General features: G+C 39.0%; 1 protein-coding gene across 1 annotated transcript; it reads right to left on the minus strand.

Moving 5' to 3' along the window:
• Nucleotides 1–34: 34 nt before the first annotated feature.
• On the minus strand, nt 35–15319 carry LOC120702828 (CHD3-type chromatin-remodeling factor PICKLE-like). Its single transcript, XM_039986790.1, has 31 exons — nt 14776–15319; nt 13588–13722; nt 13353–13501; nt 13115–13276; nt 12379–12590; nt 12187–12282; nt 11968–12104; nt 11664–11879; nt 11431–11538; nt 10661–10711; nt 9672–9771; nt 9271–9413; nt 9088–9191; nt 8185–8323; nt 7921–8090; nt 7777–7843; nt 7550–7675; nt 7335–7435; nt 6790–6868; nt 5509–5700; nt 4120–4264; nt 3924–4026; nt 3441–3515; nt 2535–2596; nt 2383–2459; nt 1947–2077; nt 1596–1725; nt 1371–1508; nt 881–1010; nt 612–676; nt 35–513 (listed from the first exon to the last, which is right to left on the minus strand). The coding sequence occupies exons 1-31, from the start codon at nt 14932–14934 to the stop codon at nt 283–285; spliced, it is 3933 nt and encodes a 1310-aa protein (XP_039842724.1). The 5' UTR covers nt 14935–15319; the 3' UTR covers nt 35–282.
• Between the last annotated feature and the right edge of the window lie 1977 nt (nt 15320–17296).

Genomic DNA, 17296 nt, shown 5'->3' on the forward strand with positions numbered 1-17296 from the left:
AGTGAACAAAATTACCACAAAGGAAAACGAAACCTGATAGTAGTAGTTTTTTTTCTTTTAACCAGATAACTTAGTACTTAGCAGAACGGTTCGTTGGTAAGCATTAGCAGTAACAGGCATAAGGTTTACTTTGATGTTACAATATAGGGTAGATTCTGATCACCAGTAAAAAAAAAAAGTAAATTAACGGGAGTTCCCTTTCCTATCACTCTGCAACCTACACGTCAACCGTCGATTTCCATCATGTCCGGCTTGGCACTCGAAGACTCGCCATTCGCTGCCTCAGGGCCTGGATCTTGCGAAGGTGCGGCAGCTTTTATTAGAGGTCGCATCTAACGCTTCCTCTTTGATGGCACTGGCTGTGCCATTCTGTTGGGGTTGCAGGGCCTCAACGACACCCTCGCACAAAGTTTCAAACTGATGAAGGCTATTCGCCAAACTGGAAGACGCGGACTTGACACCAAAGAACGAATTGAGCGCAGAAGCACCGCTGTCTTCAAGCACGCCACACATCTGCAGAGCATACACAGAGATAGGTTAAACCGAGGAAAAGAAACCATGTGTTCTCACTAATGGGTCGTGACTAATGTAAACTCAGGTCCAAAACGCACCTTATTATAAAGATGGGGAACTTGTGACTGACCGCCAGTGCCATCAGGAGTCACTTCATTGGTAGCTGGAAGCGAGGATCCCAGTTATCACAACAAAAATAGGAAAATCTCAAAGTACATGTCGACAACATCACATTTTTAGTGGAGGCAGAGTACAAAGGACAACAGCCATGCTTGGCACATGATTAAAATGATGACAAACATGTTATCTGTCTCTTTCTGCACTGATGAAGAGAGAAGGAATATGTAGGGAATAGGATGTCACTTACAAATTGGCTCAAGATTTTGCAGTTCTTGCAATTCCACCAATAATTCATTGATATCTCGAACAGCTGGAGCATGTCCAGCTGGAATACCTTGTTCGGCAATATCATCAGGAACAGGAGTATTTGACTTTATCTGCCAACAAACAGAAGTACACCTTAACAAATGTCCCGCAACAATGATAGTAAAGGAACAGCTAGTGTGTGCTCCCAAGACAGTTTAGGTGCATGTGCATAGGGGTGGTAATGGGCCATGGCCCTAGAGGTCTCTTCCCAATCCAAGTTGGCCCTTATATTTTTTAGTTCAAAATTGTACTCCCTCCGCTCCAAATTATAGGTCGTTTGACTTTTTTAACCCCAAGTTATAGGAGTATAAGATTATAGCCCGGTCCTCAGATTCTCTAGGCCAAATGCTAAGGCCCTTTACCACCCCTACATGTGCGTTGAAAGAAAAGAAAAGAAAAGAAAAGAAAAGAAAAAAGCCCCAGCACCGTACCACAGCATATTCCAGATCCAAGCATCTCTCCAGAATATGGTATCTCTTTCTCAAGAACTCAACTATCTTTCTCTGGATCTCCTTGTAATGGGCACCTGCTGCATTCACCTGACCTTCCTGTGCGCCTTCCAGATTTCCCTGGAAAAAGAATTGAAAAGTTATAAGAAACACAATGAATCGCGTCACTTGGAAATTAGGAAGAAAAGACAGTGAGCACATACTAACATTTTCCACATTGTTTAACTGAGCACCTATTATTTCATTAATGGAAGGGAGATTCAGCTCTCGTCGCGCAGTCTCAAAAAGCCCATTATCCCTGTCATCTGATATGTACTGCCACCTCGCGTATCCATGCCTAATGAAGGGAAAACAAATCAATTATGTTAATACCTTAAATAGTAACTTTGTTATTACAGCATAAAGACAAACAAAAATTGGATAAATGATGTACTAGCCATGAGGGGAAAAACGCATGCAAAGTGATCTTAATATATCAAAGCAACTAAAGGCATTCAACGTGCAGATAATATATTGTAAAACTTGTTGTAACAAAGTGAAATGTTAACAGATACATACTTTAGTATCCCTTTCAGTAACAGTAAATCATGTTCCGTTTTCCATATTCTTCCACCAGATAAGCCTTGGAACTCATAGAGCAAGTAATTAGGAAAGAGGTTTGTATTTTTTCCTTGCCCCATGGCAGCCACCTGGAACCACAGAAACATGACAATATTAGACAATACAAAGGTTGTCTCATTGATAACAGAATTGCACATCAAAGGACCGTTATTAGTGAAATTCTATAAGGTCCAAAGATCCATGAAATTGTACTACTAATATGCTTCCAGATTATGATAGAGAACAGTCTGAGTTCTTCAAAAGAAAACACAAGGTATAATATGGAAGTTCAGTTCAGCATCAGTTGCACTTTACATACGGAAGTATGCAGTGCCCATACTTTTACGTTTTAAGTCATGGTAAAATGCCAATACCAACTGAAAGCCACATGTACCTTCTCCTCAATAAGGGATATGTTTGCTATCCTGACCAACACATCATCAACACGCATCCCTTCCTTTGGCACGCCATCTGCATTCATGCATATAGACGATAAGAATGTAGATGGCGTAGAAATGATAGCAGCCAGCACTAAGCTCAACTTACCTGAAAAATAATCTGAATCGTTAATGTCTTCAACAAGATGGGCCATGACAAGTTCAGCATATCTGCAAGAACATTTATTAAATAAGTAAATAAACTGTATGAAAGAAATTGCAAGAAATCAGTTTCAGGACGAAAAGGATTGCCTTAGTGCTTGCAAAATTTGCTTATTTGGTGTTTCACTTGGGAAGCCATTTAGTAATAACAGAAGAGACTTCCTGACTAGTAGGGACTATACAGACCTACCCTATACATAAGTGGGTGAACAAAATTAGGTGCATGCTCAAGTATAACATATTCTTGTGGGTTCTTCTCTACAAGGAAAAGGCAATGCCAGAGCTACGTGAGAGGGCAGCATCCCGACACCTGTTCCGTGTTCATATGAGTTACTTCAGCTTCAAACTTACTCGAATTGCATCTGAGTAACCTTATCAGTTGTCGTCAGTATATCATTGGCATTAATGTGCCACTAGCAGACATAGTCCGGCTTTGGTGGCTCAGTTGGTTTAACTTGGCATCATGATATCACGACTTTTCTCATAGATAAGGATGCTAGCTATCCAGAATTGCAATATAACTAATAATACATGAACCCAACCAAGCATATCGGTGTGTAAGTGCTTTCACTACCAGCAGCTGACTTCGTCTCAATGTGTACCTGCCTACTCTAATTACCAATAGGCCTCTGCCGTCGCAACATGTGTACTCTCAGATGTCAGAACTTCAAGTTACTGATTTCTTCACCAAGGGACAAATTCTAGTTCATTATCTATATACCTAGATGCTAATCAATAAGTATAAAATGGTTTAGATAATGTCCAACTTACAAAAATATGCCTTATCCTTCCTACTTGGTGCACAACTCAAAATATTTGGGATCCAATAATATGGAGAGCACATTTCACATACCTCTGAATTTCCTCGACACTTTTTCCTTTCAGACGAGGAAGATACTCTTTCCAGTCATAGTTCTGAAAACCGTATCTGCAATGTGGTGTGGGGTAAATTGCTGACCATGAAAAACTACATGGTACACATTCATTTTGGTCTCGGTACAACTAGAGAATACCAAAGCATACAACAGCAGTCCCAGGGCAAATATTTTAGATGCTTAAATTGGATATGAAATAACTACTTGGTGATAAAGATACAGGTCAGCACACAACTATAGAAGAGAATAATAAAAATATCAACAATAACCAACCAATAGCAGAAATAGAAACCTGTTAATGAAAATGCACCAATGGGCAAGAGATACAGATAAAACAGAAATTTGTGTGTGCTTGTTCTATCACTCTATGCAAATAACATGTCGACATTTGGACATAAACTATAAATTCACGGTATTCACTCACCCAGAAGACAGGTTTCAGAGGTATATCAGTTACTAACCTATTAAGTGTCTGTAGGAACAATGAACGTTGAGCATGGTTGAATCCAAGAATTCTCAAGGTACGTCCTTCGCCCTCCATCAATGGAATCGAATCAACATTACCTAATGAAGATGTATTGACATAGTGTATAAAATACATAATATTTATCGCGTAGCAATAACACAGTGACAGCATACTCAATATAACTGTCTTACGTGATTTTCTCTTAGAATATTGGCCCCTCCTCCCAGAAACATTTCCTTGCAAATTCGTGTCATTATCTGACACATCATCCTCAAATGAGTAATCCTCATCCTCAGAGCTTAAGTCATGAATGTCGTCCTCATCAGCAGCAGCCATCTAGAGATGATGCAGTAAAGAAACAGGGCTCATCAGTCTTTTCCATTACTAAAAAAATGCATATAGTCACTCTAAAGTTTAATCAAATTAAAAGAATTGCATTTGCAAACAGAACATAACAGTACATTCACAGATCTCCTGATTGATTAAGAGGTAATGAACTGATGATACTGTGCAGTTACAGCAAGAAAGATATAACATGGACCATATTCTGCCTTATTATCATGAAAAACTAAATTAAAAGATTACCTTGGCAAATAGAAGATAATAGTACAGTAAGGAGGTTAGACCTCATGACTAATAACTGAGGTCCCATTAAACCAAGAAAGGTTGAAGAAAATAGAATGGCTGTACTTTTGCCTTATTTTCATGCAAAATTATTACGCCTCCTATCATAAATGTCTTATTAACAAAAATTCTCATATTTTAGACAGAATAATTTATAAGTGGAGCATTAAATATTGGGGGGGAGGGGGATTATTATAATCTACAATCATAGTATAGATGTTCTTCCACTAAACCATACAGGGTTTTTTTCTCAAAGCACACTATGTCACTATCTTTTTCTTAGTCCCCTTAACGTAAGGAAATACAAAAGATGGGCTTAGACAAAAGAACCTCCGTGTTTATTCTGGTTTCTGTGTGTTGTGAAGAAAAAATAATTCTGAGGATTATGATGCGATTTAATTAGAAGCAGCTGCGAAATATTGGTGTTCATTGGGATCTCTGTACAAATTATACAAAGATTAAAAGCTGCAAGAGTTCTTGCCTTCAACTTTACTTTCTGGTGCTTGCACATTTGGTTGCATAGAAATATCAGAGTTCTGGAGGTCAGCCAAGCCAACCAAGACCATTTTGGGGGGGGCACACATGAGGTAGCAGCCATACAAAGGGCCACAGGATGCAACGAGAAAGCAGCTTGTGTGCATATCTTTATGGTTGGATTATATTATGGCTTTGATACGTATCAATATGATTACTTGCATCAGTTATCCTAGTTAGGCATATAAGCACAGTGCTATCATCTCTTTGAGGCACACTATTCCTAATATTAATTGCAACTACAGCTGTTCTGCATGGAATCTAAAAGATCTGCTCCATGAATACTGTAAACTATAACAATTTTGAATACCTCTTGATAAAATTGCATCTGTTCCCAACCTCAAAACAAAGAATGCAGATCATAAACCAACAGAAAAGAAAAGAGGGACAAGGTTAATAATGATAACACTTAGAGGTGACACCTGTTTGCGGCTTCTTTTCCCTTTTCCCATAGCGGTATGTTCTTCAACTTTCTGTACATCGTATCTATCCTTCAATAGTTCATCCCAATAGTTTGCTCTTTCAGAGTTTGCAGCTTCAGCTGCAGCCTTTCTCCGTGCCTCCTCCTTTTCTGCCAGAGCCTTCGCCTCATCAATATATTCAAAGTTCGCAACCTGGCATGGGTAACACATGAAGTGAGAACTGTGTTGCTTGCTAGAATATGCCAAATAATCATAATGCAAGAGGAAAGAATGATTTGTCATATCAAGTTGTATTACGGGGCATTTTCAAGAATAGACAAACACAAATAGTATGACTATTAGTAGTATACCATGTTTGTCAAGGAGGAATATTAGAATAAGCATGCTGCTTATTCCATTCCAAATTATGGGTCGTTTGACTTTTTTGACACCAAGTTTGACCACTCGTCTTATTCAAAAAATTTGTGCAAACATAGTCAAATTTAAATCATTCTTGAAGAACTTGTATTGATAAAGCAAGCCACAATAAAGAAGTGATATTTCACACAAATTTTTGAATAAGACGAGTGGTCAAACTTGGGGTCGAAAACGTCAAACGACCTATAATTCAGAATGGAGGGAGTAGTATACATCTGGGAGAAGATGGTTAAACTATCAATTCAAATGTGAATGCATGCAATGCACATGCACATGCTAGAATACCTCATTCATTAACAAAAAATATAACACATAGGTTAACCCGATCAAATATTAATAGAGGCTTTGTTAGCAATTAAAAATGCATTAAGGTAAAATATACCAACAACATTGTACTCAGACCTCACTAGCTCACAGACAAACGTACTTATGCAAAAAAGAGAGAGAGAGAGAGAGAGAGAGGTGCGTTGCGCTTCATCCATCCAATATCATGTGCACATAAGCGATGCCCAGATAACACACACTTGGGGTAAAGGCCGGAGGTCAGCTTGACCATGAGGCCGCTTGATTGAATTGCAAAACTGAATTCGGGTTACAAGAGTTCCTGGTGGTTGCTGTGCTATATAGCAGCAGCACACCAACTAAAGTGCTAAAGCAAAAGTAGGCCAAGGACCTTCAACTTGGAAGCCAAGGCAAGTCTAAAGCAAGAAAGTAAATTGCATAAAGTAAGATACAAACACTAGGCTTATATGGCTATCAAAAAGCATTTCTTAGGCAATGTAAACCGCAGTGAATATCAAGAGCATATAAAAAACGAAGAACCTCCTCAGGCATTATGCCAGTGATAAAAGAAGACCTCAGTACCTTGAATCCTTTTAAGAATTCATCGTCTTCATCATCTTCCACAGATTCTTCATCATCAACTTGCTTACGATCTAACAACCTGTGAGGCCAGTGCAGAAACATAAACAAATTGTTTCATGTAGCATTGAACACTACAGTTTTATACTTTAAAGAAGCTAAAAGTTGGGGCAGAAATCATTCAAAAAAAGTTGGGGAGAAAAACTAGGGAATAGTGTTTCATAATTCATAAACTCTGCACATAAATAGAATCCATAGTTCCATACTATACTCTAAAAGGAGAAGAAAAAGAAGTCCATAATAAAATGAAATTAAACAAACCAAATTGATCACTCTGCTCCAATTGTTCTTATGTATAGGGTGATCTAGAGTATAAACTGCCCCTTTGCTGAAATAATTAGAATATTTCTTGGTTTGCAAACATAATCAAAATAATCTCTGGGCTCCAGTATGTTTTGTAAACCGATTTATAAATTTGGGAAAACTATAAATTACATCACAAAGGCTTTGCACGAAATATCTTCCCAAGGTGAAGTTAAGAAGTTTACTTCTCAATTGCAGCGTCATCATAATGAATTTGGCGAGATTCATCATTCTCATCCTCAAAAAGCTCCTTTGATCCATAGCGTATAATATCATCTAGCTCCTCCTGAGAAAGGTCAAGATGCATATTTATTGTTTAGTACTAAAAATCGATATGAAAATATAAAAAGATGGTTTACAAACTTCCTACCAACCATTAAATTGTAGTCACCACGATTACCTGATTGACATTATTAGCTTTTGTGAGTCGACCAACAATTAAGTGCTCCAATATCATCTTTTTCTTTGTAAGCTGCATCATTCGCTCCTCAATTGTACCTCGGCTAACAAGCCTATATATCATGACCTGAAAAGAAAAACCGATGAAAGGAATATAAATAAGAATCACCATGAAAACTATTGAAGAATATGCATTTCAATTCAACATAACACTATAAGGTAAAATACCTTGCTAGTCTGTCCTAAGCGATGAGCTCGCGCCATAGCTTGTAAATCCGCGTGAGGATTCCAATCGCTGCACATACATAGGTGACAAGTTAAAGCAAACTCATTATATTGACTGCTTTTGTCTAAACACAGAGATTGATTTACCTGTCGTAGATAATTACAGTATCTGCAGTTGCCAAATTTATTCCCAGACCACCAGCTCTGGTAGAAAGAAGAAAGCAAAACCTAGTTGACGTCTTAGCATTGAAGCGGTCTATTCGTATCTGCCTTTCAGCACCACCTATCTTGCCATCAATACGCTCATAGCTCCATTTCTGAAACATGTTCCGTTCATAGCACAATGAATGAGATCCATTAGCCCGCACCAATCAAAGCTAACACTAGTCACAGTGGGAAGATAGTAAGTACCCTGTAACTTAAATAATCCTCCAGTAAGTCCAACATATGCTGGAACTGTGAATAAATTAGAACTCTATGGCCCTGCTCTTTCAGTTTCACCATCATCTTGTCCAGAAGCTGCATCTTACCTGACGAATCTAAAAGCCTCCTACAAATTCAAAGAAACAAGATAATCTTAACACCACAGAAAAGAAGTATGGAGTGCACATACCAATCAATAGATTTACTCAAGCTTGAAAGATGACTAAACCCAAATCAGTTAATCCAGTTCAACATCATAAGAACGAATTCAAATGATATTACTCAGAGATATACTACATATTAGGAAATAAGTGGCATCATATAAGCATTCTATCAGATGGGTACAGAAGTTACACTCGAATGAAAATGGCAACTGTATTAACAAGATGTTTATCCTAGCCAAATCACAAATAAAACAATTGTCGACAATCTCGCTTACATTTCTCATTGACAACTAGTGCACATTCAATGAAAAGACAGAGAAAGAGGCAATGGATAACTCCAATACAGCATGGTGTCTTCAGAGTCAAGCAAGCTTAAAAGGTTATCGATATCAAGTATTCCTATGCATGCACTGGCAGTTCCCAGTAATCATAATTCCCAATGCACCAGCAAGAACATTATGTAAAAGAACAGGAGCAAGGCCCTATGATCAAATTAAGAAGAAAAAGAATATGATGAAAACCAACATGAAACTACACGGGCGAAACAAATACAACCTCCGGTCAGTAAAACTTGTCGTTTCAGACAAGTATGACTGTTTTGTGCTAATTATTCTTGTCTGAACATCATCTTTTTTTGACCGGAGGTATAGTACAGCTATAGAAAATATAAACTAAATATATAGAGAGAAATAAAATATAAGACAGTTAATAAAGGAGCTTTGTGCACCTTAGACCTTCTTCTGGATTGGCAGGTTCAGAATCAGGTTCATCAATCATGAATCCATGGCAACAGAGTTTACGCAGCTCCATTACAACGTTTATTAAGGAGATCTGTAACAAGACAATAAAGAATTGCGAATTCGGAAAGGCAGATTCAATTAACTACACGAAAATCAAAGCAAGCTATTACTTGTCCACCGTTACGACGGGCTAACACTTCATAATTCTTGGTGAGAATCGCCTTATAGTACTCCTTTTGTTTGCTCGTCAGTTCAACTCGTAAAATCAATTCCTTTTTTGGAGGAAGCTCTTTCATAACATCTTTCTTGAATCCTATTTGTACCAGAGACAAGGTTGCAAATGAGTGTGGTGATAAGCATTATTTAGAACCTTTTGTGGCAAAGCAAACCAATAGATGAAAGTTTTAACTACAGCATTCGGGAATAATAATAATACGACTTTCACACTCAATAATTTTGACATCCTTCAAACAGGGGCAGCCAATTAAACAATCATTTGATTCATTATCAGCAGCACCATGTGCATGTTATGTTAAAAAGAAAAGAAAAGTGAATTGAAGTAGATTCGCACTTCGAAGAAGATGTGGCTTCAACATTCCGTGAAGCTTCTCAATTTGCTTGTCTTGGTTTATATCCTTGAATTCTTCTTGGAGCTCAGCTATACTCCCAAACTGCAGAGTACATACATAAGCATGTCACATCAGGCTATAGATAGTTTCAGGAGGAGAAAAACTGTTCTGGTCGTAGAGTTAAACATTTAATGTGACGCGGACTGAGGGGAGGGGAATGCTGCACGAGAGGACCAAGTAAGTGCAGTGTATTGTGCATATATGGCACGTTATGCATCACAATATTTCCTTTACAAGCAGAAAGGGTTTGGGGACCAACAAACTCAGTGATTCAATCAAAATTGTGCCAGTAAGAATTAAAGAAAGCGGGGCATAGTCAAACTTGAACCTTATCTAATCCTCCTGCGCCTGCAGAAAAATGGCTTCACAACTACTCCGTTCCAAATTGTAGGTCGTTTTGGCAAATCTAGATACATAGGTTTTGCCAGGTATCTAGACACAACGTACCTCTAGATGCATAGCAAAAGTTATGTATCTAGAAAAGCCAAAATAACCTATAATTTGCAATGGAGGGAGTACTCCAGTAATATAATTGTGAAAAACAATGACTGCAAAAACTTCAATTTATGAGGGGTTTCTTTCACAAAACTAATTAATAGTATTTACACAGTCATCTGCAGTTAAGAACATAGTCAAGCAATTATCATAACAACAACAGCTCCCTGTGTGACAGTCCATCAGAACAGGCAATCATGGTGTGGTTTAAACAGACAACCATTGCCATCCTAGACCTTATTGAAGCAATTTCAATAATAGTCTATCGGAATATGCTAAACTGCCTGCAAATGACGACAGTGCTACTGAGGCATTACTTCAAAAAAATTAAACGACCGCAGAGGCCCCAGAAGGAAGATCGCCGCTAACGAACTAAAGAGTGCCATGAACTAAATAAAAATGAGACATTTAGCATCCGAGAAGCAGGAAATCTTACACTTTCGCCCTCAAGGAAGTGCATAAGCATGAAAAGCTCATCAAGGTTATTCTGAAAAGGAGAAAAACATAACATCAAATTAAACACTTACGACAAAATGGTCAGGATCAACAGACAACAGTGCAGCCAGAAGGAACTGCATATATGCCAAAAAGAAATCAAGAAGAAAATAAACAAATGAATTGAATGGCTGACAAGTAGGAACTGAAATAAATGAAGTGACTTAGTATAGGATCAAGGTTCACGCAAAGCTGCTATCTAACTCTCAATACGTCATTTGCAGTGCACAGACATGATATCAATAGCATCCCAAATTGCACATGTGCAAAAAAGTACTCCATTTCTTATTTCACATAGGCAGTTCATTGTGGATTCAATAAAAATACACTATTAGATAGGTGTGTCCTTATATGTTTCATGAAGCAGATAGTACAATCATTACTTGAATACCCCCTCATTTGGAATCAGCAGGTAAAAATACAAATTTAGCTACCAACAAATTGCCAGCAAAGAGAGCTAGAAGGTACAAAACTCTGTCGAATTTCTACAGAAAAAGTAGGAATACTTCGAAATGAGAAAGGAAGGTATAAGCAAATTGCGAACGGGCTTGCAGCCTGTAATGCTTTAGTAGCAACGTTGAGCAATTCTTTTTAAACAAAAGCCATGGGGACGGTCTTACCCCACCGGTCGAGTTTTTTGGCATAGAAAAACTTTAAAATGTGAAAGTTTCCACTATAGCTTAGGCGTGATAATGTACATGAAATAGTAACCTGAACCGGGGTCCCTGTTAATAGCACACGATGTCTGGTGTTATATTCTTTAAGTTGACCAAACAGCTTGGAATCTTTGTTTTTCAACCGATGCCCCTCATCCACAACCTGACACAATATACAGATTGGAAATGAGTTAACTAAACCTTAAAACATGTTATGTATGAACATAGCTAGAAAAAAATTCTGCCAGATAAATGATGCTGAGAGAGGACGTGCAAAAATAGAAGTACCAAGCATTCCCATTCTATGTTTTTTAGAAAAGCCGAGTCCATGTTGATCATCTCATAAGATGTCAATAAGACATCAAACTTTATCCTTGACTGCTTCTTTTCTTCATTAGATGGAGATGATTTCTTTTTCTTAAGCTTCTTTGGTTTCTCTTTGGGGTAGTAAAACTCATACTTCTTAATGATTTCCCGAGAAGCAGCAGCTCCAAAATACATTACCTGTCCACAACAAGGGAAAATTTTATTGAGATATAAGTCTGTCTGAATTACAGACAATATGGACCTCAAATTGGTTCGATCTACATACAACATTCATTTGAGGTGCCCAAGTTGCAAATTCACGCTCCCAATTTCGTAGGGTTGAGAGGGGGGCAACAACCAGATGAGGACCCCACTTGTCTTCAAATAGGGAGGCCAGAAAAGCAATACTTTGTATCGTTTTCCCTGCAATTTGGATAATTTTATCTATATCCCAAAACAGCATTTGAACAAAAAACTTTGTCCGCATTAGTAAAGCATCCCTTACCGAGACCCATCTCATCACCAAGGATTACTCGTTTGTTATGATACCATGAATAGCGTAAGAAGTTTAACCCTTCAAGCTGATAAGGATGTAGTGTGCCTTCAATAACCACCAAAAATTAGCATTCACGGGAAAAAAATATCCGCTAATAGTTTGTTAATTAATCGCAGTATATTGTTTATTCATAACACATACCACCAGAAAGAAACGTAGGGCTCTCCAAGAAATGGCGTGGCTCGCGAGTGGCACTCTTGCCACCAGATTTCTTACGCCTGGACTGGATGTCATTAAAGCGTTCGATCTGAGGTTGGAATGCCGAGATGTCAGACTCATTTTCCCAAGTACATTCCTCGTATGTAAGTTCCTTCCATTTCACATAGTACTCCCGCTCGCCAGTGGAGCTTTTTCTGTTTATAGAACAATGTAGAAAATCTCAATCAGACAACTTCTGCTTAATGGAAATTAATGTGTGCGTGTAAGGAAGATGGTAAGTGGGTATATAAATGGACAAGACCATCATGACATGGAAAAATAGCACTGTGAAGCTAAAGTGGAAACAATGGTTTTAGCATGAGTAATTGGGTACAATCACTTCATTCTAGATCATGGAATAAATTTCAAAGTGTCACATGAGTTTCATTATTGACTGATTCACGGAACCAGTAGGTAATAACAGCCCTACAAATGGAGTGTGCATTGACAATAACAACATGTATGCCCATTACCTGAAATCTACATGCAATCATGCATACACTATTCAATAATTCACCAAAGAAAAGCTGGAGCACCAGGACATAGCATCACTAGCAACATAAGTCACTACAAATCTAAAACAAAATTGTATCTGTGTTTTTAGTACCACCAATCCACAATACAACATAAAAATAGACCCGTGTATGTAATTTGTCTGTTGATAAATTATCATGCATACCTGCTAGAAAGGATCCTGTCAACAGTTGTCCACTCCGGTCTAATTGCAATAAAGTCATCAGCAGATTTCTCCACGGAATCCATTTGCTTACGGAAGTTATTCAATCTGGTTTTCAACCGAGGGTGTATCTTGGCAGCTTCTAAATATTCTTTTTCCGAAACCCTGGGTTTTAAAGAGAGACGATAATTAATAGTTAAGGAGTACAGAGAAAAACAGTTATGCAGAAGCAAGTAACTACCAAGAGCAGTGAATGTGTGATAATCCTTTCCACTTTATAAGGTATTGCTTGATCTTCTTTGGTTCAGGCTCTGAGGAACTGGTATCTTCACGAGGCGCATCCCGCATTTCACAATCTAGAATCTTCTCCATCTCTGTCAATGGACTTACCTGAATACAACAAACAAGGTGAATTGTTACACCAACAGTATCATGCACGAATTGAAAGGGAGGTGTATGATGAAGCAAAGACATACACATTCCGGGCAGCTCCATTTATCAGATGCAACGTTTAAGCAAGGAACCAAGCATTTCCTGTGAAATGCATACGTGCATGTTGAACAAGAGACAAGGTTATCACTTTTTCCGCATCGCTGGCAAGCTTCTTCTTTCTGCACTTATACAATAAGGATGAACCAACTAAAAACTACAGGACCATGTAGAATGAAATGAAACGAAACAAGATAAATACACAAAACCACATGAACTAGAGGGGATCAGGAATTGAAGATGGTGCGTAATAAACATTTAGACCTCCAGTGTATAGACACAACAAGGTTCGGTTATCGAACAACATATCTCAGAATTCAAAATGATAAGATCGTTGCCTTATTTTTGGATTTGATGTAAACTGACAATAAAGTAATAACAAATATGTCCTCTCTTATGATGATTTCATATGGACAGTCCTTACTGAAGCTTGAGTTTATGGAACACCAAGGCCACATATTGTATAGCAAACTACTAGGTACTAACACCCCCGCGTGACATGGAAGAATTTACCCAGTTACACCAAGACAGTTAAGGAATGCATGTTGTGTGTCACCTCTGAACTTCCATTTGAGTTTGAATTCGGGTAGCACAGTACCAACCAAATTCAACAACATTTAGACCGCAGAACCATAATTCCTATTCAGAAAGCACAAATTTCAATCAGTTAACTTATGCTGACCCAGACACGGAGTTGTTTTATTACATCTAGAGCTGAGTTCAAGTGTCTAAGCCTACAATTGTCTGAAGTTGTCTTCAAATTTAATAAAGTTTTATAGATCTGTCAAGCTACACCTGGGCCCATAGGTTCAACCCCGCCACTGTGTGGACCTAATCTCGAGTACTAAGTATCCAACTCATTGCATCGGATAGCTAAACTCAGGGGGAAAAATAGAGAGGAAGCCCAATATCACGTTTCAACCCCCAGAAGGCATAAAGCAACCATTCAATCCAAGCAAATAATGCTAGAAACATTCCAGCACCAGTCAGGCTACCTCAATTCTGTATTCCTCTGTCTTTGCAATAGTTGAGCCATCTAGCAACCTAATCCCAAATCTCCAACCAGAAACCCTAGCAAGTAGCAATAACAGCCCCAATTCCCCCAAAAGGCACTAGCTAGCTACCAGACAGGCTCAGCAAAATTGCACAGAGAAGCAAGCCTCAATCAGCCATACCGCATCCTCGCGCTCGATCCGTTCGGCAGGTGCGTCGTCCTGCCGATCCTTCCCCTTCCCGGCCCCGCCCCGCGGCGGGAGGTCGTCGTCGGACTCGTCAAGCGTGTACAGCGGCCGCCTCTCCGACCGCACGCGCAGCCGCTCCACGAGACTGCTCATCGCGCCGCCTCCTCAGCTCGCCACGCGACGGGATCAAAACCCAGCGAGCGAGCTGGCAGCGCCACTCCCTCTCTGCCTCCGCCAAGCTCTCCCTCCACCCCTAGCGCCGCCGCCTCCGAGTGGGCTAGGGTTTGGTGGGTTTGGGGAGCGGCGAAGAGTGGCGGGGGGTATTTGTAACCGCCGCGGGCGGGTCAGGTGCCGCGTGGGGGAAGTGCGGCGAGAATGGAAGGTAGTATCGACGAGGTGACGCTCGGCATGAGCTGTGGGCGGAGGCGCGAGGGCGGCGAGGGGGAGCCTCTCTCTCTCTCTCCTCTCTGACGAGAGAGGGGGAGGGGTGGCCGTAGTAACGGCCACTGCCTAGGAAGGAAGACTGGAAGAGCAGGGACTAGGGCGGTTTTCCGATCTGGACCTTCTACATCACTCAAATTATATGTCACTCGTTTGGGAGAGTTAAATTCAGCGCAAAAAACTCATGCGTCGTGGACTTGTTTGGAAACAAAAAGAAAATGAACTTTGTTGTAAAATACTAAATTTTCTGGGATTGACCTGATTATTGTGTGGGATACACTATGCTGGGGTGATGTAATCATTTATGTGATATCCATACGCGTATCTATTTTGGCTCTGCATTTATATCTTCTTTTTGGGGTGTACTAAATGTTGGCTAGAATTTGAATTTCAGATTATATTTCAAAAACAAGAAATGTTTATTGCATAGAGAAATCATCTCTGATTTTGAAAATTTGTGTATATTTAGCCACGTTTGATCTTTTTCCCCTAGTTTATCGTTGGCATGGGCATCTAAGTTATACTTATCCACAACAATATCATTTGGTTCTACCATCAAGTGTGCCTGTCATCTTTACTTATTTCCTACTAGCCTATCAGCGTTATTATTATACACACATCTTATCCCGCTACATAGATATACAATTCATCGTGTGATACAATCATCCAGTTTGAAAAGTCCATAACAAGATCTATAAGCGATATTTTTGCATGTTTAAAATAAAAGACCAAATATGGTATGTATCTCTTGTATACTTATTATATGAACTCGTTTGTAATTAAACGAGCTCTAAAAACTTGCACATAGACCTTTCTAGAAGTGAAAAATGGAGGTATTTATTCCAAGGAGCAATTTAGTTATATTCGGAAAAAATAGAACCATGAGAGTGGATGTGACAAATAGAGCAAATCAGTAGTTGTTTTCTATTTTAGAGCTTCATAACCAGAAAGAGTGTTGTTTTCAAAAAAAACAAGAAGAAGAAGAGGGAGGTGTGGAAAACGCTCTAATGAATCTCGTGGGGAGTGAGGGAATTCAATCGAGGATGAAAGAGTTGTGGGCATTTAAGGTTTGTATGGTTCTAGATCCAACTCCAACTTCGAAGGACCAAGTTGAATCTACATTTTGCACATAAGATTAGAAAAGGTTTAACCTCTCTCTTTAGCTTAAACTATATCCAAAATTTCCTAGAGCCACCACTCCAAGAAATCTTTGATCTAAATCCACGCCAAACACCCATTAAGTCGTGAGGTCATTTGTGTTGCAAAAACAAGTATTTTAGACCAATGATTTAATGGGTTGATTTCTATACCAATATTCGATTCACCTCATACCAATATTTGAAGATTGATCACCTCATGATCAATCTTCAAATATGCTACCCGTAAATATTCTGTTGTTTACTATAGCTAGAAAAGTCATGAGGGTGGCGAGTTGATATAGAAAGTATTGGTAGGCGGATTTTGTTTTCCTTGGTCAAGGGAGAATAAAGTTGGCAAGTTGATACAGAAAGTAGTGGCAAACGGATGTTTTATGATTTCTATGCTAAGGGAGTCGTAATGGCAGTCAAGAGAGTACTAGATTAATATAAAAAGGATCAGCAATTGAATATTTGTTGATTATTATCATGCCTAATTGAGTCACAAGGATGGCGAGTTGGCATAGAAGGTGGTAGCAGAACAAATTCAAATTCAAATTCACTATGGATAAGAGTCACAAGAACAGAAATTGATACATAGAGCACTAGCAAGTGAACATCTTTCTATCCCACTATATAGATCTTTTGATACTCATCATCGTCAAATATCAAAGTAGCGCGTGTATGTGTGAGTGCACACAAGTGCATGTGCACGCTTATGCGTGCCTCCATCAAGCTGTCACTCCATCTCTAACGTCGATGCATCCCTGTGTGCTAGGGTTTGGTAGGATTAGGGTCGGCAAAACGAGGAGGAGGATATTCATACTGCGGAAGACACAAGGGTCACAAGTTGATATAAATAGTAGTACTGAAAGGAATATGTTATGTTTTTCTATATAGACTTGATACTTATCATTGTCAAATATCATTTTGTGTGT

The sequence above is a fragment of the Panicum virgatum genome, chromosome 4K, assembly GCF_016808335.1.
Source record: "Panicum virgatum strain AP13 chromosome 4K, P.virgatum_v5, whole genome shotgun sequence".
NCBI classification, from domain to species: domain Eukaryota; kingdom Viridiplantae; phylum Streptophyta; class Magnoliopsida; order Poales; family Poaceae; genus Panicum; species Panicum virgatum.